Raw genomic sequence first — 22,330 nt, 5'->3', positions numbered from 1 at the left:
AGTGACACGGAATCTGAGCCACGTCTCCGACCTATACCACAGCTCATGGCAACACCAGGCCGTTAACCCACTGAAGAAGGCCAGGGATTGAACCCATTTCCTCATGGATACTAGTCAGAGTCATTACTGCTGAGTCAAGACGGGAACCCCACATTTAGTTGTTTTGCCATGTCTCCTTAGTCACTTAATGTAGAGTGTCTTTTGACCTTTTTCTTTCAAACAAATGAAATATTTGAGATGCTCTGTTCATGGTATGTATTAAATATAAATCATCTGGACGTTTCTCCTCTTTTTTGAGTAATGTATACTTTAAAGTATTACTACAATTTAGGCTTTTTCATTTTAAAAATAATTAGCTTGGTAGTGATGCCTTATTTCAGCCCTCCCTCCAAAAATATATATGTGTATATATATATTTTTTTTTGTCTTTTTGCCTTTTCTGGGGCTGTTCCTGCGGCATATGGAGATTCCCAGGCTAGGGGTCGAATTGGAGCTGTAGCCACCGGCCTACGCCAGAGCCACAGCAACGCAGGATCTGAGCTGCATCTTTGACCTACACCACAGCTCACGGCAACGCCGGATCCCCAACCCACTGAGCAAGGCCAGGGATCGAACCCGCAACTTCATGGTTCCTAGTCGGATTCGTTAACCACTGTGCCACGACGGGAACTCCCTAAAATATTTTTTAAACATTGTATGTAGTGGTTTTCTTCACAGAGTACTTTTTGCTGAGGTGCTGTATGTAGTGTTTACTGTGCTGCAGTCTGTATACTAATGAAAACATTTCACATTTTAGTTAACAAAACAATACAAGATAAGCTCGATTAGAGTTTTGCAGTACATTAGGTAAGGGCGAGGTGTAATAGCTAGGAAGTCAGTAGAGGAAAAGTATTCAAGAACAGGGCTGAGTCCATGACCATGGGATTTATGACGGTAAGAGAGAATAAGTAGAGGAAAGACTTTGAAGAAGGCAAGTTAGTTTTGGTTTTTAGCTTATTGTTCATTAGAATCAATAAATATATTTAAAGCTTTAAACATTTATTTAAATATCCTCCAGATTTCGGTATTCCTAAGTTCAGTATCTGAGAACCAAGTATTGGTTTAAAGGGAGGAGTATTGGCAGTGGTGACCTGATGTCCTGATAATGGCAGCACTGTAACATTCTGCCTGTTTGAGTCCTAGACAGAGCTTATGTGTTCTCAGTACTGAATGAATATACCCTGTTTTTTTTTTTTGGAAAACAAAGGCTGTCAAGGAGAGAGACATAGGGAGGGCCCAGACTTTGTTTATAGCTAGTGATTGCATTATGATGTCTTCTGGGGAGTTCTTTAAGATTTAAAAACAATTTTTTTCCTTATTGGGAATCCAACAATTGCAAAAGGAATAGATATACTTAAAATAGGTAATAAGCAGTTTTTTTGTTTTAACTGAGAATTAATTTACAGTAGCATGTATTAAATATGTCACTGCTTTACTAAGGCAATATTTGCTTTCTTTTTAAGCCCTTAGAGATTTGTTTGATTCCATGGATAAAACTTCTTCTAGTATTCCACCTATTATCCTACTGCAGTTTTTGCACATGGCTTTTCCACAGTTTGCAGAAAAGGGCGAACAAGGACAGTATCTTCAACAGGTAATCAGGACAAAGTCCCATGGTTTTCATTTTGTAAATGTAAAACTTGGGTTTCCTGTACTTCCCAGGATAGGGAATATCCCAATATACTTATTGGGATATATTTGGAAATACAAATATCAGTCCTTTCTAGTTCACACCACAGTTATCTCTTGCTGGGAGTGCTGCAGTAGTCTGTTAACTGATCATCTCTCTGCTGCCCTCTGTGGTGTTTCTCCACAAAGCTCCCAGAATCCCCCTTTTTTGGGGGGTTGGGGGAGAGTGTGGAGGTGGGGAAGCCACACTTGCAACAAGTGGAAGTTCCTCGGCTAGGGATATAACTTGAGACGGCAGTTACCAGAGCTACTGCAGTGGCAATGCTGGATCCTTAACCTGCTGTGCCACAGGAGAACTCCCCAGAATCCTTTTAAGAATGTAAAGATAGGAGTTCCTGTCATGGTGCAGCAGAAACAAATCTGACTAGGAACCATGAAGTTGCAGGTTTGATCCCTGGCCTCGCTCAGTGGGTTAAGATTCCGGCATTGCCGTGAGCTATGGTGTAGGTCGAAGACAAGCCTTAGATCTGGCCTTGCTCTGGCTGTAGGGTAGGCTGGTGGCTACAGCTCTGATTGGACCCCTAGCCTGGGAACCTCCACATGCTGAGGGTGTGGCCCTAAAAAGACAAAAAAAAGAAAAAAAGAATGTAAAGGTAATGTTGGTCCTTTGTTCGATACCTCCTAGTGATTTTCTGTCTTAGTCCTAAACAGTCTAGCACCTGGCTGCCTCTCTGAGCTCATCGTGTGCTGCTCTTCCCCTTGCTCAGTTCACTCCAGATACACTGACTTTCTTGCTATTTGTTTTGTTTTTGCTTTTTAGGGCCACCCCCGAGGCATATGGAAGTTCCCAGGCTAGGGGTCCAATCCCAGTTGTAGCCACCAGCCTACACCACAGCCACAGCAACGCCAGATTTAAGCCATGTCTTCAATCTACACTACAGCTCATGGCAACACTGGATCCTTAACCCACTGAGTGAGGCCAGGGATCGAACCCACATCCTCATGGTTCCTAGTTGGATTTGTTTCCCACTGCACCATGACAGGAACTCCACTCTTGCTTTTTTTTTTTTTTTTAAACCTTCTAAGTAGACTCTCTGTAGGATCTTTCCTCTTGTTCCTTTGTCTCTCAAATAGGTGGCATGGCTTGCTTCCTCACCTTGTTCAGATTTCCTGGCTCAAATATCGAGGCATCATGGAGAGGCTTTCCTTGACAGTCCTATTGGAATAGCACACTTCCCTTCCCCTAATCACTTTCTGCTCCCATATTGCTTTTTTTCCCTCATAACTCTCTCTTGAATTTATGTTATATTCTGTTTATTTATATCCCCCACCAGGACTTTTATAGTTTGTTGATTGCTATGCATTCCTAATTGTCTAGAATAGTGTTTAGAATAATATACTAAATATCTCTTGAATGAATGAATAAACTATTCTTTCATTCAAAACTATGTTTTGAAGATCATGTAGTATTTAATTAGGCTTTATATATATATATATTTTGCTTTTTAGGACTGCACCTGTTGCGCATGGAGGTTCCCAGGCTACAGCTCAAATCGGAGCTGTGGCCTATGTCACAGCCACAGCAACACAGGGTGTGAGCTGCATCTGCGACCTCACAGTTCACAGCAATGCCAGATCCTTAACCCACTGAGCAAGACCTCATAGATGCTAGTCAGATTTGTTAACCACTGAGCCATGATGGGAACTCCTAATTCGGCTTAATGTTTTTAAATTAAAAAAAAAAAATTTCTTCCTTTTCTCTATGGAAACAGTAATTATTTTGGAAAGATTTCATAGACCAAACACTGTAACAGCCAAGATTACTTACTGTGTCACTTTTTAAAATTACAGGATGCTAACGAATGTTGGATACAAATGATGCGAGTATTGCAACAGAAATTGGAAGCCATAGAGGATGATACTGTTAAAGAGGTAGTTGAAATGTATTTGCAATTATAGATTTTCATTAGACTTTGATTCTCCATCTCACTCTCACTGTAAGACTTAAAATAAATTCATCTTAATAGATAGACATGTACTTGAATACATTAGATGCTGAATCTTTAGTTGGAATTTGAAAGCTTGTATTTGATGCTTGAATTTAATTTATTTATTTACTAAACTGGATCAGTTGAGATTATTGAGCATCTCTAGTTTTTTGTTAATATTTTTTGAATGGAGGAAGGGATTACATTTTAAAATGCTTAAATATATATAACTAAACTGGATTGTGTAACAGGAAATGTACATTAATATCTGTGTAAAGTAAAATTTGAATTTTTATTTCATCTTAATTTTTGCAGACAGATTCTTCATCTGCATCAGCAGTGACGCCTTCTAAAAAGAAAAGTTTAATCGATCAGTTCTTCGGAGTTGAGTTTGAAACCACGTATCCTTATGAGCCAAGATTCGTATAGACTGTCTCATAACTTATTAGAAGTCAGTTGGTATAAATAGCATTGTTGACTGTTTGGAGTGGTAGGTGGGATATGAAGGAAAAGTCTTCAGAAGTTTTTAAGCCTAAAAAATAACGAGGAAATTAGCAATTTGGAAAAAAAAACCCATTGGAGCGATCTTGAAGTTTGGGTAAATGTACTCTTTAAGGACATCTTTTATTTTTTTCTAAGATGTTCTTAGTAGAGCATCTCATTAATTTGCCTCAGAGAATTTTTTTTTTTTTTAAATTTTTTTTTAGGGCCACACCTACAGCATATGGAAGTTCCAGGCTAGGGGTCAAATCAGAGCTGCAGCTGCCAGCTTGTATCACAGCCATAGCAGTGGGGGATCGGAGCCTTGTCTGTGACCTACACCACAGCTCACGGCAGCACCAAATCCTTAAGCCACTGAGCAGGGCCAGGGATCAAACCCACATCCTCACGGATACCAGTTGGGTTCATTACTGTTGAGCCACAACAGGAACTCCCGTGAATGAGCATTATTAAGTATGTTGAAATGAATCTCTACTGGGAGACAAATGTTTTATTTATTTATTTATTTTCTTTCTTTTTAGGGCCACATCTGCAGCACGTGGAAGTTCCTGGGCTAGGGATCGAATTGGAGTTGCAGCAGCTGGCCTACACCAAAGCCACAGCAACACCAGATCTGGACTGTTTGCTACCTATACCTCAGTTTGCGGCAACACTGGATCCTTTACCCACTGAACGAGGCTAGGGATCAAATCCTCGTCCTCATGGATGTTGGTTGGACTCTGAACCCGTTGAAACACAACGGGAACTCCCCGAAATAGTTTAAATACCAGTGAATGATTCTATTAATTTTAATAGCATTAGGATAATTTATTCAAGCTTCTATAACAAGTCGATTGTCTGTTGGCAAATTTCTTATCTCCTTTTGCAAAGCATGAAATGTACAGAATCTGAAGAAGAAGAAGTCACTAAAGGAAAGGAAAATCAGCTTCAGCTTAGCTGTTTTATCAATCAGGAAGTCAAGTATCTTTTTACAGGACTTAAATTGGTAAGGAAAATTATAGTTAATTCACATTGTTCGTGGATTCTGATTTATATATGTACCTACTTGCTAAAATTTATTTTTAATTCCAACATCAAATGCTCCCATTGCTTTCATGGTTATTTGTACACATGCTCAGAGTGGCCAAAATTTTGAGACAGCTGACTCACCCTGTCCCACCTGAGATTCAAAAAGGTGAAGCTCTGGCTTTTTGTTTCAGTGCTCATGCTATGAACAAGTGTTTTTTTCACAGTAATTGTAGTTCCACATTTCTTGCATTTTTTTTTTTTTTTTTTTTGTCTTTTTGCTATTTCTTTGGGCCGCTCCCTTGGCATATGGAGGTTCCCAGGCTAGGGGTCGAATCGGAGCTGTAGCCACTGGCCTACACCAGAGCCACAGCAACGTGGGATCCGAGCCGCGTCTGCAACCTACACCACAGCTCACGGCAACGCCGGATTGTTAACCCACTGAGCAAGGGCAGGGACTGAACCCGCAACCTCATGGTTCCTAGTCGGATTCGTTAACCACTGCACCACGATGGGAACTCCATTGTGCCTTTTTTTGATGATCTTGCTGTTTAAAATGGCCTTTAGGCTTAGTGCAAAAGTACTGTCTCGTGTTGAAATTGCAAGAAGGCTGTGATGTGCCTTAAGGATAAAATATCATTTGTTAGATAAGCTTCATTCAAGGATGAGTGACAGGCTACTTGGCTGTGAGTTCGTGTTAATTAATCAGTAGTGTATATTAGGGTGCCATTAAATAGCAGAAGCACACATAAAACAAGGTTGTGTATTGATTACTTTGCAAAAATGTGGCCAGAGGTTTGACAGAAGCCTCTGAGAGTATTATAATGAGGCTATATTAATAATTGTGAGGTATAAACTGGGATTGTAGTATGTACGTCATTCTGCCATTGGACTAGTATTGCATTTGAGTCCTTAGAATTTGAATGACGTAATTGGTTTGTGGCAGAGCCAGATCTAAAACTTGCTTCTTTCAATATTCATTTAGTTCTCTTTCCCCAGTGCCATAGTGAAGAATCCACTCTAATGAGCAGCTTGGTAAAATAGAACAGTTTTGCTTGCCTGATATTTATTGGATACAGTTTGGGGGAATATGATCATCTTTTGAAGGATAGACAGTGAATTGGGGCAGGAATTACATTGATAAACAAGATAATTTGTTTATAGGGAGCTTCCTTGTACAGTTCGGGAAAAGATTGGTTAGGGATAGCATAGGTAAATGCATTGGTAAAAAACAAAGATAGGTCTGTTCTTTGCCCTCTGATACTGAGGGGAGAGTTGTGGTGAGGTGTAATGACTTCTAAGAGAAGTTCAATTTAAAAGCATCCAGATACTTGCTAACTACCAACCAAGAGTTCTGTAACAAATTATGATGCGTGTTTCAGGGCATTAAAACATATATCGGTGTTAGAGAATGTGGGATGGGATGTTTTGGCTTGGGCTCTCAAGGATGATATTATCTTCATGATTTTATCAAGTTCCAGGAGAACTAAATATACTTGGAACTTCTGGTCTTTTTTTTTTTTTTTTTTTGTCTTTTAGGGCTGCACTCATGGCATATGGAGGTTCCCAGGCTAGGGATCTAGTTGGAACTGTAGCTGTTGGCCTACGCCACAGCCACAGCAACTTGGGATCCAAGCTGCATCTGCGACTTACACCACAGCTCACGGCGGTGCCTGATCCTTAACCCATTGAACGAGGCCAGGGATCGAACCCATATCCTCATGGATCCTAGTCGGGTTCGTTAACTGCTGAGCCACGATGGGAACTTCATATGCTTGGAACTTCTAGGTTATCATGGATTGGTGGTAATTTAGATAGTTTGCCTGATGAGTAACATTGTACCAGATAGGCTTTCTTGAAAAATATGTATTTATTAGATGTTATATTTATTGTCTTAGTAATTTTATTAGATGCATACCATCATTTGTTTTATTCTTGAGTAATTTGGCTCCTGTTTTTCCTCTTTGTTGCTGCATAAACTTGGTTAAATGTTAAAAAAACTACTACATGGTGATTCCTGTTGTAATGTGGTTAGTAATTTAAAAAAATCAGACGTGAAACAATTTTTTACACAAGTGGGGTATGCTTATTGAACATAAGATATATGCCAAACTGTTCTCCAAGTTTTTTACATGTACCAACTCATGTAATTCTAACAACAGCACCATGACATAAGTGCTGTTGTCACCATTTATAGATGATGCCCAGAAGGGGTAACTGTTGCTCACTGTTAGGCAGGCGGGAAGGAGTGGAAAGGGAGACCTGATAATATACTAGTTTAATACAGTGGCTAAAGGCTTTCCCAAGTTTTAGAGTAATAGACGTTTTGTGTTACGACTTTGCTCAAATTTGACAGTAATGATTTGTTCCGGAAGCCTTTGTTACATAAAACATAAAGAACAAGGGATGTCTACATACATTCTCTTAATTTTCCTCAAATATGACTATTCTGATGATCCGTAAGTAGAGGAATGCCAAAAAAGGCTTTCTGATGATGTAACACTCTTACAGTCTGAGCATTTGGATCATAATTAAAAGACTTCAAGTATTATTTACCTTCTGAGGAGTTCAAACCGTTAAAAATTATGTGATGGCTTTAAAAAAGTGAACTATATCTAAAAGCCTTGCCGTGTTGTCTTCATGCAAATTATTTCTCAGGGGTATAAATCCATTGACATGCTGTACATTGTCAATTAAGTAGTACTAGTTTTTTTTTTTTTTTTTAGGGCTGCACCCATGGCACATGGAGGTTTCCAGGCTAGGGGTCGAATTGGAGCCACAGCAATGCCAGATCCAAGCCACATCTGCGACCTATACCACACCTCATGGCAATGCTGGATCCTTAATGTACTCAGCGAGGCCAAGCATTAAACCTGCAACCTCATGGTTCCTAGTCAGATTCATTTCCGCTGCGCCATGAGGGACTAAGTAGTACTGGTTTTTAAGAGACTTTAAGGTGTAATACTGTGTTGCAGAAGAAAGTTGTTTAATGTTTGGACTTCTGTTATGTTCTTTTTTAGCGACTTCAGGAAGAAATTACCAAACAGTCTCCAACATTGCAAAGAAATGCTTTGTACATCAAATCTGTGAGTTTTGCATTCCTTTTGAAATCAAATTCCAGTTAGTTGAACTTTTTCCAGTTAATTAATGTTACGCAGTCTTTATTTTTACCAAACCAAGGGATTAAAAACTTTTGTGGTATTTGTATATAATAAGATTTCTTTCCATTTTCTCTTCAGTCCAAGATTAGCCGGCTACCTGCTTACTTGACTATTCAGATGGTTCGATTTTTTTATAAAGAGAAGGAGTCTGTAAATGCTAAAGTTCTTAAGGTTAGTATAATAAATATTACTGTACTATAATAAAATATTATAATTCTTTGAAGGTAATTCCCAGCTTTCAGTAGGTTTCTTTATTCTTTGAGGGATAAACTCACTTCAGAATACTGTGAACAGGGAAACTATCAACGTTAGGCAAGTGGTTCTTAACCAAGAATGTGTATTGAAATTATCCATTGTCCTTTTTATTTTAAATCATACACATGCCTGCTCCTCAGCCCCCACCAAGCATTGGTTAAGTGGGGCCTGAGGTCTTATACTTTTCAAAAGATTCTTAGATAATTCTAATGGATGTCCTCCTTTCCCTAGAAATACTGCCCTAGACCAGATCCTCAATTCCAGAGATACTGGTCCAGTAGGTTTAAGGATGGGAGTGAGGTAAGGGGCAGTATTACACACTCTCTCTAGGCAGTTCTTTTTTTTTAGAGGTGAGTTACATTACTGGCGCCCAAAGACTTAAATAAATTGTAATCTCTCGATGTCAGAGCCAGCCTTGTGATTTATCTGTTTTGTTGAACTTGTTGCCGAAACTTGGCCTCTGTCCACCAATTCCAGATAGAAACAAGGAGACAGAGTTTTGGGTGAAGGAGAAAAAAATAGCTTAATTGCTCTGCCAGGGAAAGGAGGCCACAGCAGGCTAATGCCCTAAAGACTGTGCCCTCCTTGGGAGAGATTGGGAAGTGGTTTCACAGTTTGTGAGTAGAAAATGGGGCCACAGATAAGGATCAGGGTAGATGCAAGATTTCATTCTTCAGAGTTGGTGTTTAGTGGCCCCAGGACTGGTTATGGTGGTGCTCCTCTCTGGTTTTCATTTGTTGGGGGTTTTAGTTTTGCAGAAGAACTCAGAGATTCTGTTATGTATATTCCTTGAAGAGGAACCAGGACCCTACCCAAAGGCTGCATTATTGTTTCTTTTTTTTTATATAGTTTGTTTTAATTACAGTTGCTTTATAATGTTCTCTCAATTTCTGCTATACAGTAAAATGACCCAGTTATACATATATATACATATACACCTAGTTACACTTATGTATACATACAAACCCTATGCACTATTGTTTCTTGACTGTTTCTCCCTTGGCTCTGCATTCCCCCTACCCCGATTAGCAACTGTTTGAACCTGCCCTTTAGAACTCAGAGAAGGTCATGGAGGCTGAAACTTACTCCCTAAAAACAAGAAATGGGGGACACAGAAAGGCTTGTGCCCAGGAGTCCCACAGGGTCCTGCTCGGTTTCATTCCCCCTCTTTTCTCTGTTATTCGTCAGTTTTGAGGAGAATAGGTATTGGACAAGAAAAGGAATCATTGTTTTGGAGAGAGCTATTAATCATAAACTTGGCAGAAGAACTTGGTTTTAGGGAGACTTGGTTTGAAGTCCCCACCTCTGTTTTATCTTTCGCCCAGTCTTAGGGAATGAGTCAGTGATCATTTAGCTACTTCTTGCTGAAATGGGGCATAGTTCTGCCTCATTTTGGGGAATGGACACTGAATTAGAAATATTTCTGAGTTCCAAGTCCTGTATGATTAAGATCTCAATCCCTCGATCTACCATTTTGGTGCAGCAGATCTAGTTAAAAAATAAGAATGACAGCAGGAACTTTAATACACAAAATAGATCTCTTTCTCTGAGGAATTCAGGAATAAGCTCAAAACCCAGTCTGGAACTGGCACTTTGGGGAGACCCAGTGTAGCCCGCCATCTGTTTCCACCCAAGTAGGTTTTAACCTCCTTTTTTTTTTTTTTTTTTTTTTTTACTTTTTTAGGGCCACATATGGAAGTTCCCAGTTCCCAGGCTAGGGGTTGAATCAGAGCTGCAGCTGCTGGCCACAGCCACACCTGCAGCAATGCCAGATCCGAGCTGTGTCTGGAACCTACACTGCAGCTAATGGCAATGCTGGATCGTTAACCCACTGAGTAAGGCTAGGGATCAAACTTGCATCCTCATGGATACTAGTCGGGTTCGTTTCTGCTGAGCCATAACGAGAACTCCTGATACTATATTACCATACATAACAGGAGCTTTTGGCCATTACCTCTCTCTCTCCTTTTTTCTGCTCATATCTGATCTAAAGCAACTTCATTTGCTTAGAAATTTTAATAGTTAAAATTTAACTAAAACCACAAGGTTGCAGCTACCAGTTGCCAGCAGACATTGCTTTGAGAATGGCTAGTGGCATCTGACATAGCTCAGAAAACTCAAGTTCTCAGCAACATAGGAATGTGTAGGAATCCACAGTGGCCAAAGCAGGTGTATAGTACATGTCTGAAAGGCCACAAAACAGGTCACTTTGGTCTGTAAAGTGTAAGTTAAGCCATGTATAAGCCAGAATGACTTCCTCATACCTCAGTACATGCAGATTTTTGCCATCATTTCCCCTTTCAGTTGTAAGTCCTTTGGTAAAAAGCACTGATGATGAAAACATCTGTTTCTTGATGCTGGGGTGATTTAGCTGTTTGTCCCTTGGTGCTGGGCCTCCTTTATATTTGTCTAGTTAATCCACTTTGAGGGAAAACTGGTCACATACCATGAATAAGCTCAGAGGTATGTTAATGAGGAAATGCTTTGTAGATCATACATTTTATTATTTATACCCAGTTGTCACACAAGTATTGTATATGTGCTTTTAACAGCACACCTAAAGCAACTAGTAATATGTCACGTGTAGTTACTCTGTGATAATTCCACTAGATAATTTTCTTTTCCTTCTGAGCATCAGTGCAAACTATGGCTAACACAATAACTTTCATAGATCAAGACTTCAAATAACAGTAGAATTTCATATCTATTGAAACAATCTTTTTCTCTATTCTCATCTCCATTGAACACAGCCAAATCAAATCTAAGTTATTTTCAAATAAGTCTGGTCCATTGATCACATAGGTTCCTCCACATCGACTCTGGTGTAATTCCTTAGAAGTCTCAGACTAAATTCCTGAAAGACATCTCAAGGCCAGGAAAACCATGCCAAGGGCCTGCCATCAGATTCTGCCTAGGTGGTTTCTCTTTCTAGAAGTCCCCAAAATACCAAGATTCCTGCACATGACAGGAGGCAGTTTGGCCTGTTCATCTGATAAGCCTGTTCGGAACCCAAGAGTCTCCACTTTCTGGAGGGACCAGGCAGAGAGAAAGAGAAATATTTCAGTTTTATCCACAGAGGTGTAATTTGCCCAATTGCTGTAACTCATAAGTACCTTGAGGGGAAGGGCTTCCCATGTCTGGAAAGCACAGATCAAAACCAGTTAATGTCCCAGGCAAAATAAACCCATAAGCAGTATAGCCTTGTTTACTAGTTCACTCAGTAACTATTCCTTTTTGTTACCTGCTTTATGAAGGCATCAGCTTTTCCACTAGGATTTTAAACCAGTTCAGTGGTATTGTCTGAAGTTTATCAGAGAAATTTTTTGAACATGAAGCAAAAGAACCACTGTGCTACAGTGGAACTCATGGATAAATATTTTAAATAACTACCTTTATAAGTCTCTTTACACTTTTTCTTTTTGGTTTGCATATAGGATGTTAAATTTCCTCTTATGTTGGATGTGTATGAACTGTGTACACCAGAACTTCAAGAGAAAATGGTTTCTTTTCGATCAAAATTCAAGGATCTAGAAGATAAAAAAGTAAATCAGCAGCCAAAGGCAGTAGGTTCTTATTGCTCATTTTCTAATCTTACTAATATTGATTGATTGATTTTCTTTTTAGGGCTGCACCTGCAGCATGTGAAATTTCCCAGCCTAGGGGTTGAATTGGAGGTGTAGCCTCTGCCAACACCACAGCCACGGTAACATGGGCTCTGAGCCACATCTGTGACCTACACCACAGCTCATGGCAATGATGGATCCTTAACCCACTGAGCAGGGCCACGGATAGAACCTGCATCCTCATGGGTATTAGTCGGGTTGTTTCAGCTGAGCCACGACAGGAACTCCTTTTAATATGTTAATCTTTAATTTGTATTCCACATTCACTTTATATTGTTAAGCTATTAGTAAAAATGGATGAACCTGTATTTGGCATATATACAATCCTTCATATATTGGTGCAAGCCCTTAAAGTTGTAGGTGTATATTAGCATAAGAAAAAGAATTCTAGCTGTGTGAAATGAGTCCTTTATGGTAGAAAAAACTTAATATTTTCTTTTCCCTTAAAATCTGCAGCTTATGTTCTTTTCATATTTATCTCACAGCACTTTACATAAAATCTTGCCTTGTAAAATTCAGCATATTTTATTATTTTCCTTGTAAGTCACAGCATTATCTCCATTTTTTAAAAAGGAATTGGCATTACAGAATATTGGCTCATTTATGTTCTAATTGGGACAGTTTAAGTTGTATCTTTTAATAAGTGCTGCTGGTATGCCTGTCACTGTTAAAATTATAATCATAGCAACTTTAGTAAACTGTATAGTTTAAATTCAGAGAAGGGACAGCTGAATTATATGTTGGATTTTTTTTCTTCAAAAGGAAAAAGATACTTCCTGGTGACTAGAAATATTTCTAGTGTGATAATATATATCAGATTTTAAAATTAAATTCTTCTGCAGGTTATTGTATGTATGTGGTGTTAAGAGCAATTTTTAAAAATTTAAACTTTATTTTGAGGTAATTGTAAAATCACATGCAGTTGTAAGAAATAATACAGGAGTCCCCTTTGTGGTGCAACAGAAATGAACCTGACTAGGAACCATGAGGTTGTGGGTTTGATCTCTGGCCTCACTCAGTGTGTTAAGGATCCATAGCGTTGCCATGAGTTGTAGTGTGGGTCGCAGATGCAGCTCGGATCTGGTGGAGTTCTGGCTGTGGAGCAAGGCCTGCAGCTGTAGCATCAATTCAACCCCAGCCTAGGAACCTCCATATGCCATGGGTGCGGCCTTAAAAAAAAAAAAAAGAAACAATACAAAGAGTTCCCAAGTACCTTTTACCCAGTTTCTCCTAGCGGTAACATTTTGCAAAGCTATGATATCACAGCCAGGATATTGACACTGGTAGCTAGATGCAATGTATTTCCTCACCACAAAGATCCCTTATAGTACTTCTTTGTAGTCAAATTCACTTTCCTTTTGCCCTGCTCCTTCAAAAATTCCTAGCAACCACTAACATGTCTCCATTTCTGTGTCATTTCCAAAAAGTTACGTAAGTGAAATCACATAGTTTGTAGCTTTTAGGGATTGATTTTCTTTTTTCTTTTTTTTGCTTTTTAGGACTGCATCCGAGGCATATGGAGGTTCTCAGGCTAGGGGTTGAATCAGAGCTATAGCCACCGGAATACACCACAGCCACAGCAGCAGTATCAGATCCAAGCCTCATCTTCGACCTACACTACAGCTCACAGCAACAACAGATCCTTAACCCACTGAGAGAGGCCAGGGATTGAACCCGAAACCTCATGGTTACTAGTTGGATTTGTTTCTGTTGAGCTACAACGGGAACTCCTGGGGGTTGATTTTCTTACTCAGCATAATTCTCTGGCAGTTATAACAGTACTTACAGCAGTACTTCATTCTTTATTAGTATTAAAATGGTATTCTGTAGTATGGATATTCCACTGTTTTGCTTAACCATTTACCCATGGAAGGACAGCTGGATAGTTTACAGTTTTATCTATTTTGAATAAAGCTTCTCTGTAAACATTTGTGTTTGTAAATATAAATTTTCATTTGTCTGGAATAAATGCTTAAGAGTGTAGTTGCTAGATTGCATGGTAGTTGCATATTTCGGGTTTTTTTTTTTTTTTTGTCTTCTTTTTTTTTATTGGCTGAACTTGAGGCGTATGGAAGTTCCCAGGCTAGAGTTCAAATTGGAGCCACAGCTGCCATCCTTTGCCATAGCAGTGCCAGATCTAAGCCATGTCTGTGACCTACACCCTATCCATGGCACCCTGGATCCTTAACCCACTGAGCAAGGCCAGGGATAGAACCTGTGTCCTCCTGGATACTAGTTGAGTTCATTACTGCTGAGCCACGACAGGAACTCCTATGTTCAGTTTTTTAAGGAACTCATGTTTTCCATAGTGGCTGTACTATTTTAAATTCTCATCAGCAATGTATTGCTGATCCATTTTCTTTGGGTTTTTGCTAGAATTTGGTAGTGCCACAGTTTTTTATTTTAGCCATATGTGTAGGTTTGCACTGTGGTCTGATGGCTAATGGTGTTGAACATGTCTTCATGTTTTTATTTGCTGTTTCTGTGTCCTTTTTGGTGAAATGTCTCTTGTTTTCTACGCAGTTTCTCATTTTGCTGTTTGTTTTTTTTTTTAACTCTTGAAATTTTTTTTTTTCTTTCTTTTTACAGCTGTACCTGCAGCACATAGAAGTTCTCGGGCCAGAGGTCAAATTGGAGCTGCACCTGAGGCCTATGGCATAGCCACAGCAATATCGGATCCAAGCTGCATCTACAGTCTATGACCTATGCCACATTTTGTGGCAACACCAGATCGTTAACCCGCTGAGTGAGGCCAGGGATTGAACCCACGTCCTCATGGATATTAGTCAGCTTCTTAACCCACTGAACCACAATGGAAACTCCCTTACTCTTGAGTTTTGACAAGTCTTTATAAATACTAGTCTTTTGTCAGATTTATCGTTTCCAAATATTTTCTCCTAGCTTGTAGCTTTGTCTTTTAATCTTATTAACAGGGTCTTTTTATAGTGGAAAAAAATTTAATTTTGTTATAATCCAGTCTGGTTTTTTCTTTGGTTTCTCTTGCTTTTAGTGTTATATCTAAGAAACCATTGCCAGTAGGCCATGAAAGTTTATATTTTCTCATTAGGTTTTTATAGTTTCAGTTCTTCCAATTAGATCTTTGATCCATTCTGGGTTAGATTTTGTATGTTGGATGATGTATAGGTCCAAATTAAGTCTATTGCATGTGAGTAGTATCTGGTTGTACCAGCACTATTTTTTTTTTTTTTTTTTTTTTTTGCTTTTTGCTATTTCTTGGGCCGCTCCCGCAGCATATGGAGATTCCCAGGCTAGGGGTCTAATCGGAGCCACCAGCTCAGGGCAACGCCGGATGGTCAACCCACTGAGCAAGGGCAGGGACCGAACCCGCAACCTCATGGTTCCTAGTCGGATTCGCTAACCACTGCGCCACGACGGGAACTCCTATTTTACTTTTTTTTTTTTTTTTTTAAATATCCACATTTTTTTTTTTGGCTTTTTTTGCTATTTCTTTGGGCCGCTCCCTCGGCATATGGAGGTTCCCAGGCTAGGGGTCTAATCGGAGCTGTAGCCGCCGGCCTACGCCAGAGCCACAGCAACTCGGGATCTGAGCAGCGTCTTGGTTGTACCAGCACTAATTATTAAAAAGACTGTTCTCTGCCCATTAAATGGTCTTGGCACCCTTGTTGAGAATCAGTTGACTGTAGACTTGAGTATATTTCTGGACTTTCGGTTTTATTCTCTTGATATATATGTCTGTCCTTAAGGCCAGTACTGAAGTCTTAATTGCTGTAGCTTTGTAGTGTTTGTAGCAAAGTACAGTCCTTCCGATTTTGTTCTTCAAGATTGTTTTGACTCAGCGTTCCCATTGTTGCTCAGCAGTGACAAACCTGACTAGTATCCAGGAGGACATGGGTTTGATCCTTGGCCTCGCTTAATGGGTTAAAGATCTGGTCTTGGCGTGAACTATGGTGTAGGTTGCAGATGTGGTTTGGATCCAAGTTGTGGCTGTGATGTAGGCTGGTAGCTGTAGCTACGATTCAACCCCTGGCCTGGGAACTTCCATATGCTGAGGGTGTGACCCTAAAAAATGACCAAAAAAAGAAAAAAAAAAAAAGAGATTGTTTTGACTCTTTTTGGTTTTTTTTTGTCTTTTTAGGGCCTCACTTGAGGCATATGGAGATTCCCAGGCTAGAGGTCCAATCGGAGCTATAGCTGCTGGCCTACACCACAGCCACAGCAATGCCAGATCAAAGCCATGTCTGTGACCTATACCACACAGCTCATGGCAATGCTGGATCCTTAACCCACTGAGTGAGGCCAGGGATTGAACCTCTGCTCACATGGATGCTAGTCTGATTAGTTTCCACTGAACCACGATGGGAACTCCAGTAGTTGGAATTTTGGTGGCGATTGTATTGAATCTGTAGATCAACTTAGGGAGTATTGCCATTTAATAGTTTCACAATCTGTGGACTTGAGGTCTTTTGATTTACGTAAGTCTTAATTTTTTTTCAACGTCTTCTAGTTTTCAGTGTATATTTCTTGGGTTAAATTTGTAAGCATTTTATGCCTTTTGATGTTTTTATAAATAGCATAGTTTTTTCAGTTTCATTTTTGCATTCATTGATTCAATTTATCTGGTATCCTCTACATTGTGAAAGTAGTTTATTAGCTGTTCTTCCCCCCACCCCCTTACTTTTTTTTGAAAGAGATTGTGTGGAATTTTGTGTTAATTCTTTTTTCAAACATTTGGTAGAATTGTCTAATCAGATGTCTGGTTTGGTTTGGAGAGTTCTTTATCAGGTGTTTTTAAATTGAAAATTCAACTTTATAGTTACGGGCTATTCAAATCATTTATTTCATAAATGGATTTGTTTTGGTAGTTTGTGGTTTTGTGGAATTGATCAATTTTGTCTAGCCTGTCAATTTTATGTGTGCAGAGTTGTTCCTAGTATCATTATTCTTTTGATGTCTGCAGGGTGCCTAATGATATCTATCCCCTGTTTCATTCCTGATACTGGTCATTTGTGTCTTCTTTCCAGTTTGTCAGTCTTATTGGAGGATTGCCAATTGTATTACTCTTTTCAAAGAACTGACCTTTTGTTTCATTGATCTTTCTCCATTTTTCTGCATCCAGTTCTATTGATTTCTACCCTTATTTCCTTTCTTCTGCTTGTTTTGGTTTCATTTTCCTCCTCCTTTTTCTAGGTCCTTAACCTGTGGATTTCTTATTTCGAGCTTTTACCTGTTTTCTAATGTATTCATTTAGTGCTGTTATTTCCCTCTCAGCAGTTCTTTCAAATTGTGTCTGACAAATTGTTATATCACATTTCCATTTTCATTAAGTTCTTGTATTATTATTATTTTTTTTTTTGTCTTTTTGCCGTTTCTTGAGCCGCTCGCGCGGCATATGGAGGTTCCCAGGCTAGGGGTTGAATTGGAGTCGTAGCCACCGCCTACGCCTACGCCACAGCAACATGGGACCCGAGCCGCATCTGTGACCTACGCCACAGCTCACGGCAATGCCAGATCCTTGACCCACTAAGGCCAGGGATCGAACCCGCAACCTCATGGTTCCTAGTCGGATTTGTTAACCACTGTGCCATGATGGTAACTCCTATGTTCTTGTATTTTTAAAAAATTTCCCTTTGGAGCCTTCTCTTTGACCCTGGATTATTTAGAAGTGTCTTGTTTAGTTTCCATTTGGAAATTTTCCCATTATCTTTTTGTTAGTGAGTCTAGTTTAATTCCATTGTGGTGAGAAGAAAACACACTCAGGATTTAAATTCCTTTAAATTTGTTGAGATTTACTTTATGACTCAGGATGCGATCTATCTTGGTGTATGTTTCATGGGCACTTGAAAAGAGTGTATAATCTGCTGTTGTTTAGTGTAGTGTTCTGTGATGTTGATTAGATCTAGTTGGTTGATGATGTATTTTCCTGTAACCTTGCTGTTTTTCTGTCTAGTTGTTCTATCAATTGTTGAGAGAAAAGTGGTGAAATCTTAACTAAAATTGTGGATTTGTATGTTTCTCTATTCAGTTCTTTTAGCTTTTGCTTTTCATGTTTTATGACTGTTATTTGGTGTGTACACATTTAGGATTGCTATGTCTTGTCGAGTGACTCTTATCTTTATGCAGTGTCCCTCTCTTGTGATTATTTTCTTTGCTCTGAGGTCTGCCTTATCCATTAATATTGCCATTGCTTTCTTTTTGTTAATGTTTGCATGATATATCTTTTTCCATTCTTTTACTTTAAATTTGTCCATATCATATTTGAATGTAGTTTCTTATTGACAGCACATGGTTGGGTCATAGTTTCTAATCCTCTCCTAACTTCTTTTTTTTTGGCTGCATTTGTGGCATATGGAAGTTCCCAGACTAGGGGTTGGAGCTATAGTTGGTGGCCTATGCCACAGCCACAGCTTGTGGCAATGCTGGATCCCTAACCCACTGAGGGAGGAGGGATTGAACGTTCACCATATTCTCACGGATACTAGTCGGCCTTGTTTGTGCTGACCACATTGGGAACTCCTGATTTACATAAAATGTTTTTAAATGTATTTCTTTGTAGCTTTTTTTGGTGGTTGCTCTAGGTGTTGTAAATATGTAAAGGAATGGTTAACCTAATTGCCTTTCTTTTGTTGCTGATCCTTTGGCTTATCACCTTAGCTGTCTTTTAAGCAGTTTGCCATTATAGTTTTCAGAACTTTATGCCCATCTGTCCAGATAATTCTTTTGTTTTGTATTAGACACAGAAATGGTTGAGGTGAGAGAAGTCCCACTAAAGACCCTTATCAAAAGTTGTAATCATGGAGTTCCTGTTGTTGTGCAGTGGAAACGAATCTGACTAGTGTCCATGAGGATTCAGGTTCGATCCCTGGCCTTGCTCAGTGGGTTAAGGATCTGGCTGTGAGCTGTGGTATAGGTTGCAGACGCTGCCCAGATCCCATGTTGCTCTGGCTGTGGCATTGGCTGGCAGCTGCAGCTCCTATTCAGTCCCTAGCCTGGGAACTTCCATATGCTATGGGTGTGGCCATAAAAGCAAAAAAAAGAAAGTTGTAAATCATGCCTGTTTTAGTATAGGTAAATATTTGCTGAATGAAATATTTAATTTCATTTGGCCTGAAGTGGCATGTAGCCATGGCTTAGATTTATTTAATATTATTTGCAGTAATTTGACATCTCTTCTTTGAGGCATCTTTTTTTGTTTTGTCTTTACCTATATAGCTTTTTTTTTTTCTTTCTTTTTTTTAGGGCTGCACTCTTGGCATATGGAGGTTCCCAGGTTAGGGGTCTCATCAGAGCTACAGGTGCTGACTTACGCCACAGCCATAGCCACAGCCACACCAGATCCGAGTCTGCAGCCTACACCATAGCTTATGGCAACACGGGATCCTTAACCTACTGAGTGAGGAGGCCAGGGATCGAACCCACAACCTCATGGTTCCTAGTCGGATTCATTTCCACTACGCCATGATGGGAACTCTTTTACCTATATGGTTTGATAGTGCTGTCGAAAAGTTGCAGAATTGGGTTTTCCTTTTCTGCCCTAGAGCAGTGTTTATCTGTATTCATTGATGTGCTTTAGCTTTAGTGGTTTGAAGTTGGCCCAGTAATCAGAGGATTTGTTACTTATACATATGAGATTGTATATTGTTGAAGAGTAGAAACGGGTTTAGTTTTATGTTAACTGTAGTTGTATCAGTTTAATAATTTATAAGGCAGACAACATTTTTTCTTTTGCCTGTAGAGAGTAAATATATGTGGGACTGTATACTCGCTGAGGATACAAATTTTATTTCCAGTATCATAATTTAAATTTTCTTTCTCTTCAGAGTGACAAAAAGAGTAGTCCCCAAAAAGAAGTTAAGTATGAACCCTTTTCTTTTGCTGATGGTAAGTGAAATCTTCATTTCAATAGAGTTTTACTGTGTGTTAAGGTTTTTTTTTTTTAAGATAAAATTACTCTCTTGCTACAGTTTTTCTTTTTTTAAAGACGCTGTGGTTGAAAGAAAATTGGGTTTCTTGAAGTATAATTTACTTTAATATCACATAGTAAAAACCACATTTTAGTGAATATATGTTCTATGGATGATAACATGCTTAAAACATCTTTCATGAAGCTTTAATTGGAGAGTAGTATCTTCCTGGATTTTAATAGAGTAGTACTTCTCTAGGCTAAACTTGAGTTGTTGCTTGTTACCTAACTTGAGAAAGCACATCCTCTTCGTAACTAATATGATTGGATTTATATCTTTCTTTAGACATTGGCTCCAATAATTGTGGATACTATGACTTACAAGCAGTGCTAACACATCAGGGAAGGTCTAGCTCTTCAGGCCATTATGTATCGTGGGTGAAAAGGAAACAAGGTAAGGATTCCATTTTATTTATTTATTTAGTCTTTTTTGCCATTTCTAGGACGCTCCCATGGCATATGGAGGTTCTCAGGCTAGGGGTCGAATCAGAGCTGTAGCCACTGGCCTACGCCAGAGCCACAGCAACGCAGGATCTGAGCTGCATCTGCGACCCACACCACAGCTCATGGCAACGCTGGATCATTAACCCACTGAGCAAGGGCAGGGACCGAACCCGCAACCTCATGGTTCCTAGTCGGATTCGCTAACCACTGTGCCACAACGGGAACTCCTGGATTCCATTTTTTTAAAATTGTTGCATACTTTTATGTAGAAGTTTCAGGCCAGGGATTGATCCTCTGCCACAGCAATGACCCAAGCTAGCTTGTTAAAGTGACAACGCCAGATTCTTAACCTGCTGTGCCACAAGAGAACTCCTGTTACATACTGTTTTGATAGTTTAGATTAAATTTTATAGCACATTTGTTCTCAAACTTTTTGGTCTCAGAAACTCTTTTATACTCAGGATTCCCACAAGAGCTTTTATTTTTGAGGAGTTCTCAATATTTACTAAATTAAAACTGAGAATAAATTAGTTCATAAATTAGTTAATAAAACTGACAGTAATGAAGTCATTACATAGTAACATAAATTACATTTTTTAAAACAAACCAAAAAAAGCAAGAAATGATATTTACATTTTCGTAAGTCGGTTTTGTCAGGCTTAGTAAGAAACAGTTGTACTCTTCTGTTTCTGTAACTCAGTCTCCTGCTTTATCAACATCACGTAACCTTTGGAGAATTCCAAAGCATACTTCAGAGAATGACGGGGGAAGAGGCAAATTATGCTTTAGTAATTTATGAAAGTAGCTGTAACCTTCATGGAACCCCCCAAAAGATCTTGAACCTGTGGTCCCTGGACCACACTTTGAGAACTGTTGGTATGTCAGATGGAATACTACCGTACACAAAATTACTCAGTACCTTTTTTGAAATGGAACTCTGAAAAGATTCTATGAGATTTAATTTCATTTTTCTCTTTTGCTCTTTAGATGAATGGATTAAGTTTGATGATGATAAGGTCAGCATCGTGACACCAGAGGATATCTTGCGGCTTTCTGGTGGTGGAGACTGGCATATAGCTTATGTTCTACTGTATGGCCCTCGCAGAGTTGAAATAATGGAAGAGGAAAGTGAATAGTAATCTTCATTCTAGCTATTTATGCTTAGGTGTGAAATAAATGTTATTTGTTGATCATTTCTATAACCCAGAGCTTTAGAGAAAGATATTTAGGTGGTTTTATGTGTTTCCCCTCATGTAGAACAAAAGAGGGTAGAAGCAGACCACTCTGTGTATCAACCTAAAAAATTACAGAAAAGAGAAAATTGCCTTTGGACTGTGCTGCCCTGGATAAAGGTGGCAGGAAGACATTTTTAAAAAGCTTATTTCTTGGATTAACTTTTAAAAATCCTTGAGTTGAAATGCCTTTCAGCTGTTACCTTCTGTGATAAATTCTCTGCCTTTTTCAGCCCAAAAGTCAACAATCAGATGTTTATTGCACACCTATTAACCCTATTGTTTGTTGTTCTTGCATGGTTCAGACCACCAGTGATTGAGTAGCTGCCCATCCTTTGCCTTATCTAACAAAAATGTGGCCAGGAAGGTGGAAAGGAAGTAAGTGTTGATCTCGTTGTGTAACTCAGTGCTGCTGTCCCCAACCCATGGAGACATGGGTACAATCAAGTATTTGTCCAGCCTGACTGTTGCTGGCTTTTCATGACTTTAAAATAAATTGTGATCAATAATA

At 39.2% G+C, this 22,330-nt stretch overlaps 1 protein-coding gene across 2 annotated transcripts in view; it reads left to right on the top strand.

The window, feature by feature from the left end:
- Window positions 1–22,330, top strand: part of USP14 (ubiquitin specific peptidase 14) — a 48,963-nt gene extending 26,633 nt beyond the window's left edge. For both annotated transcript variants that reach the window (XM_021096161.2, XM_021096162.2), the window contains exons 7-16: window positions 1,503–1,633; window positions 3,520–3,600; window positions 3,972–4,057; window positions 5,028–5,142; window positions 8,183–8,248; window positions 8,402–8,494; window positions 12,013–12,141; window positions 20,001–20,061; window positions 20,430–20,537; window positions 21,575–22,330. In XM_021096161.2, coding sequence (XP_020951820.1) covers window positions 1,503–1,633; window positions 3,520–3,600; window positions 3,972–4,057; window positions 5,028–5,142; window positions 8,183–8,248; window positions 8,402–8,494; window positions 12,013–12,141; window positions 20,001–20,061; window positions 20,430–20,537; window positions 21,575–21,723 — 1,019 coding nt within the window. In that variant the 3' untranslated portion in view covers window positions 21,724–22,330. The remainder of the gene's footprint in view (window positions 1–1,502; window positions 1,634–3,519; window positions 3,601–3,971; window positions 4,058–5,027; window positions 5,143–8,182; window positions 8,249–8,401; window positions 8,495–12,012; window positions 12,142–20,000; window positions 20,062–20,429; window positions 20,538–21,574) is intronic.

The sequence above is a fragment of the Sus scrofa genome, chromosome 6, assembly GCF_054392235.1.
Source record: "Sus scrofa isolate SSC_HxYL_T2T_F1_AM1 chromosome 6, Sscrofa_HxYL_maternal_Yorkshire_Landrace_v2.0, whole genome shotgun sequence".
NCBI classification, from domain to species: domain Eukaryota; kingdom Metazoa; phylum Chordata; class Mammalia; order Artiodactyla; family Suidae; genus Sus; species Sus scrofa.
Note: the sequence above shows the minus strand (reverse complement) of the source record. Positions and strands in the feature narration are given on the sequence as shown.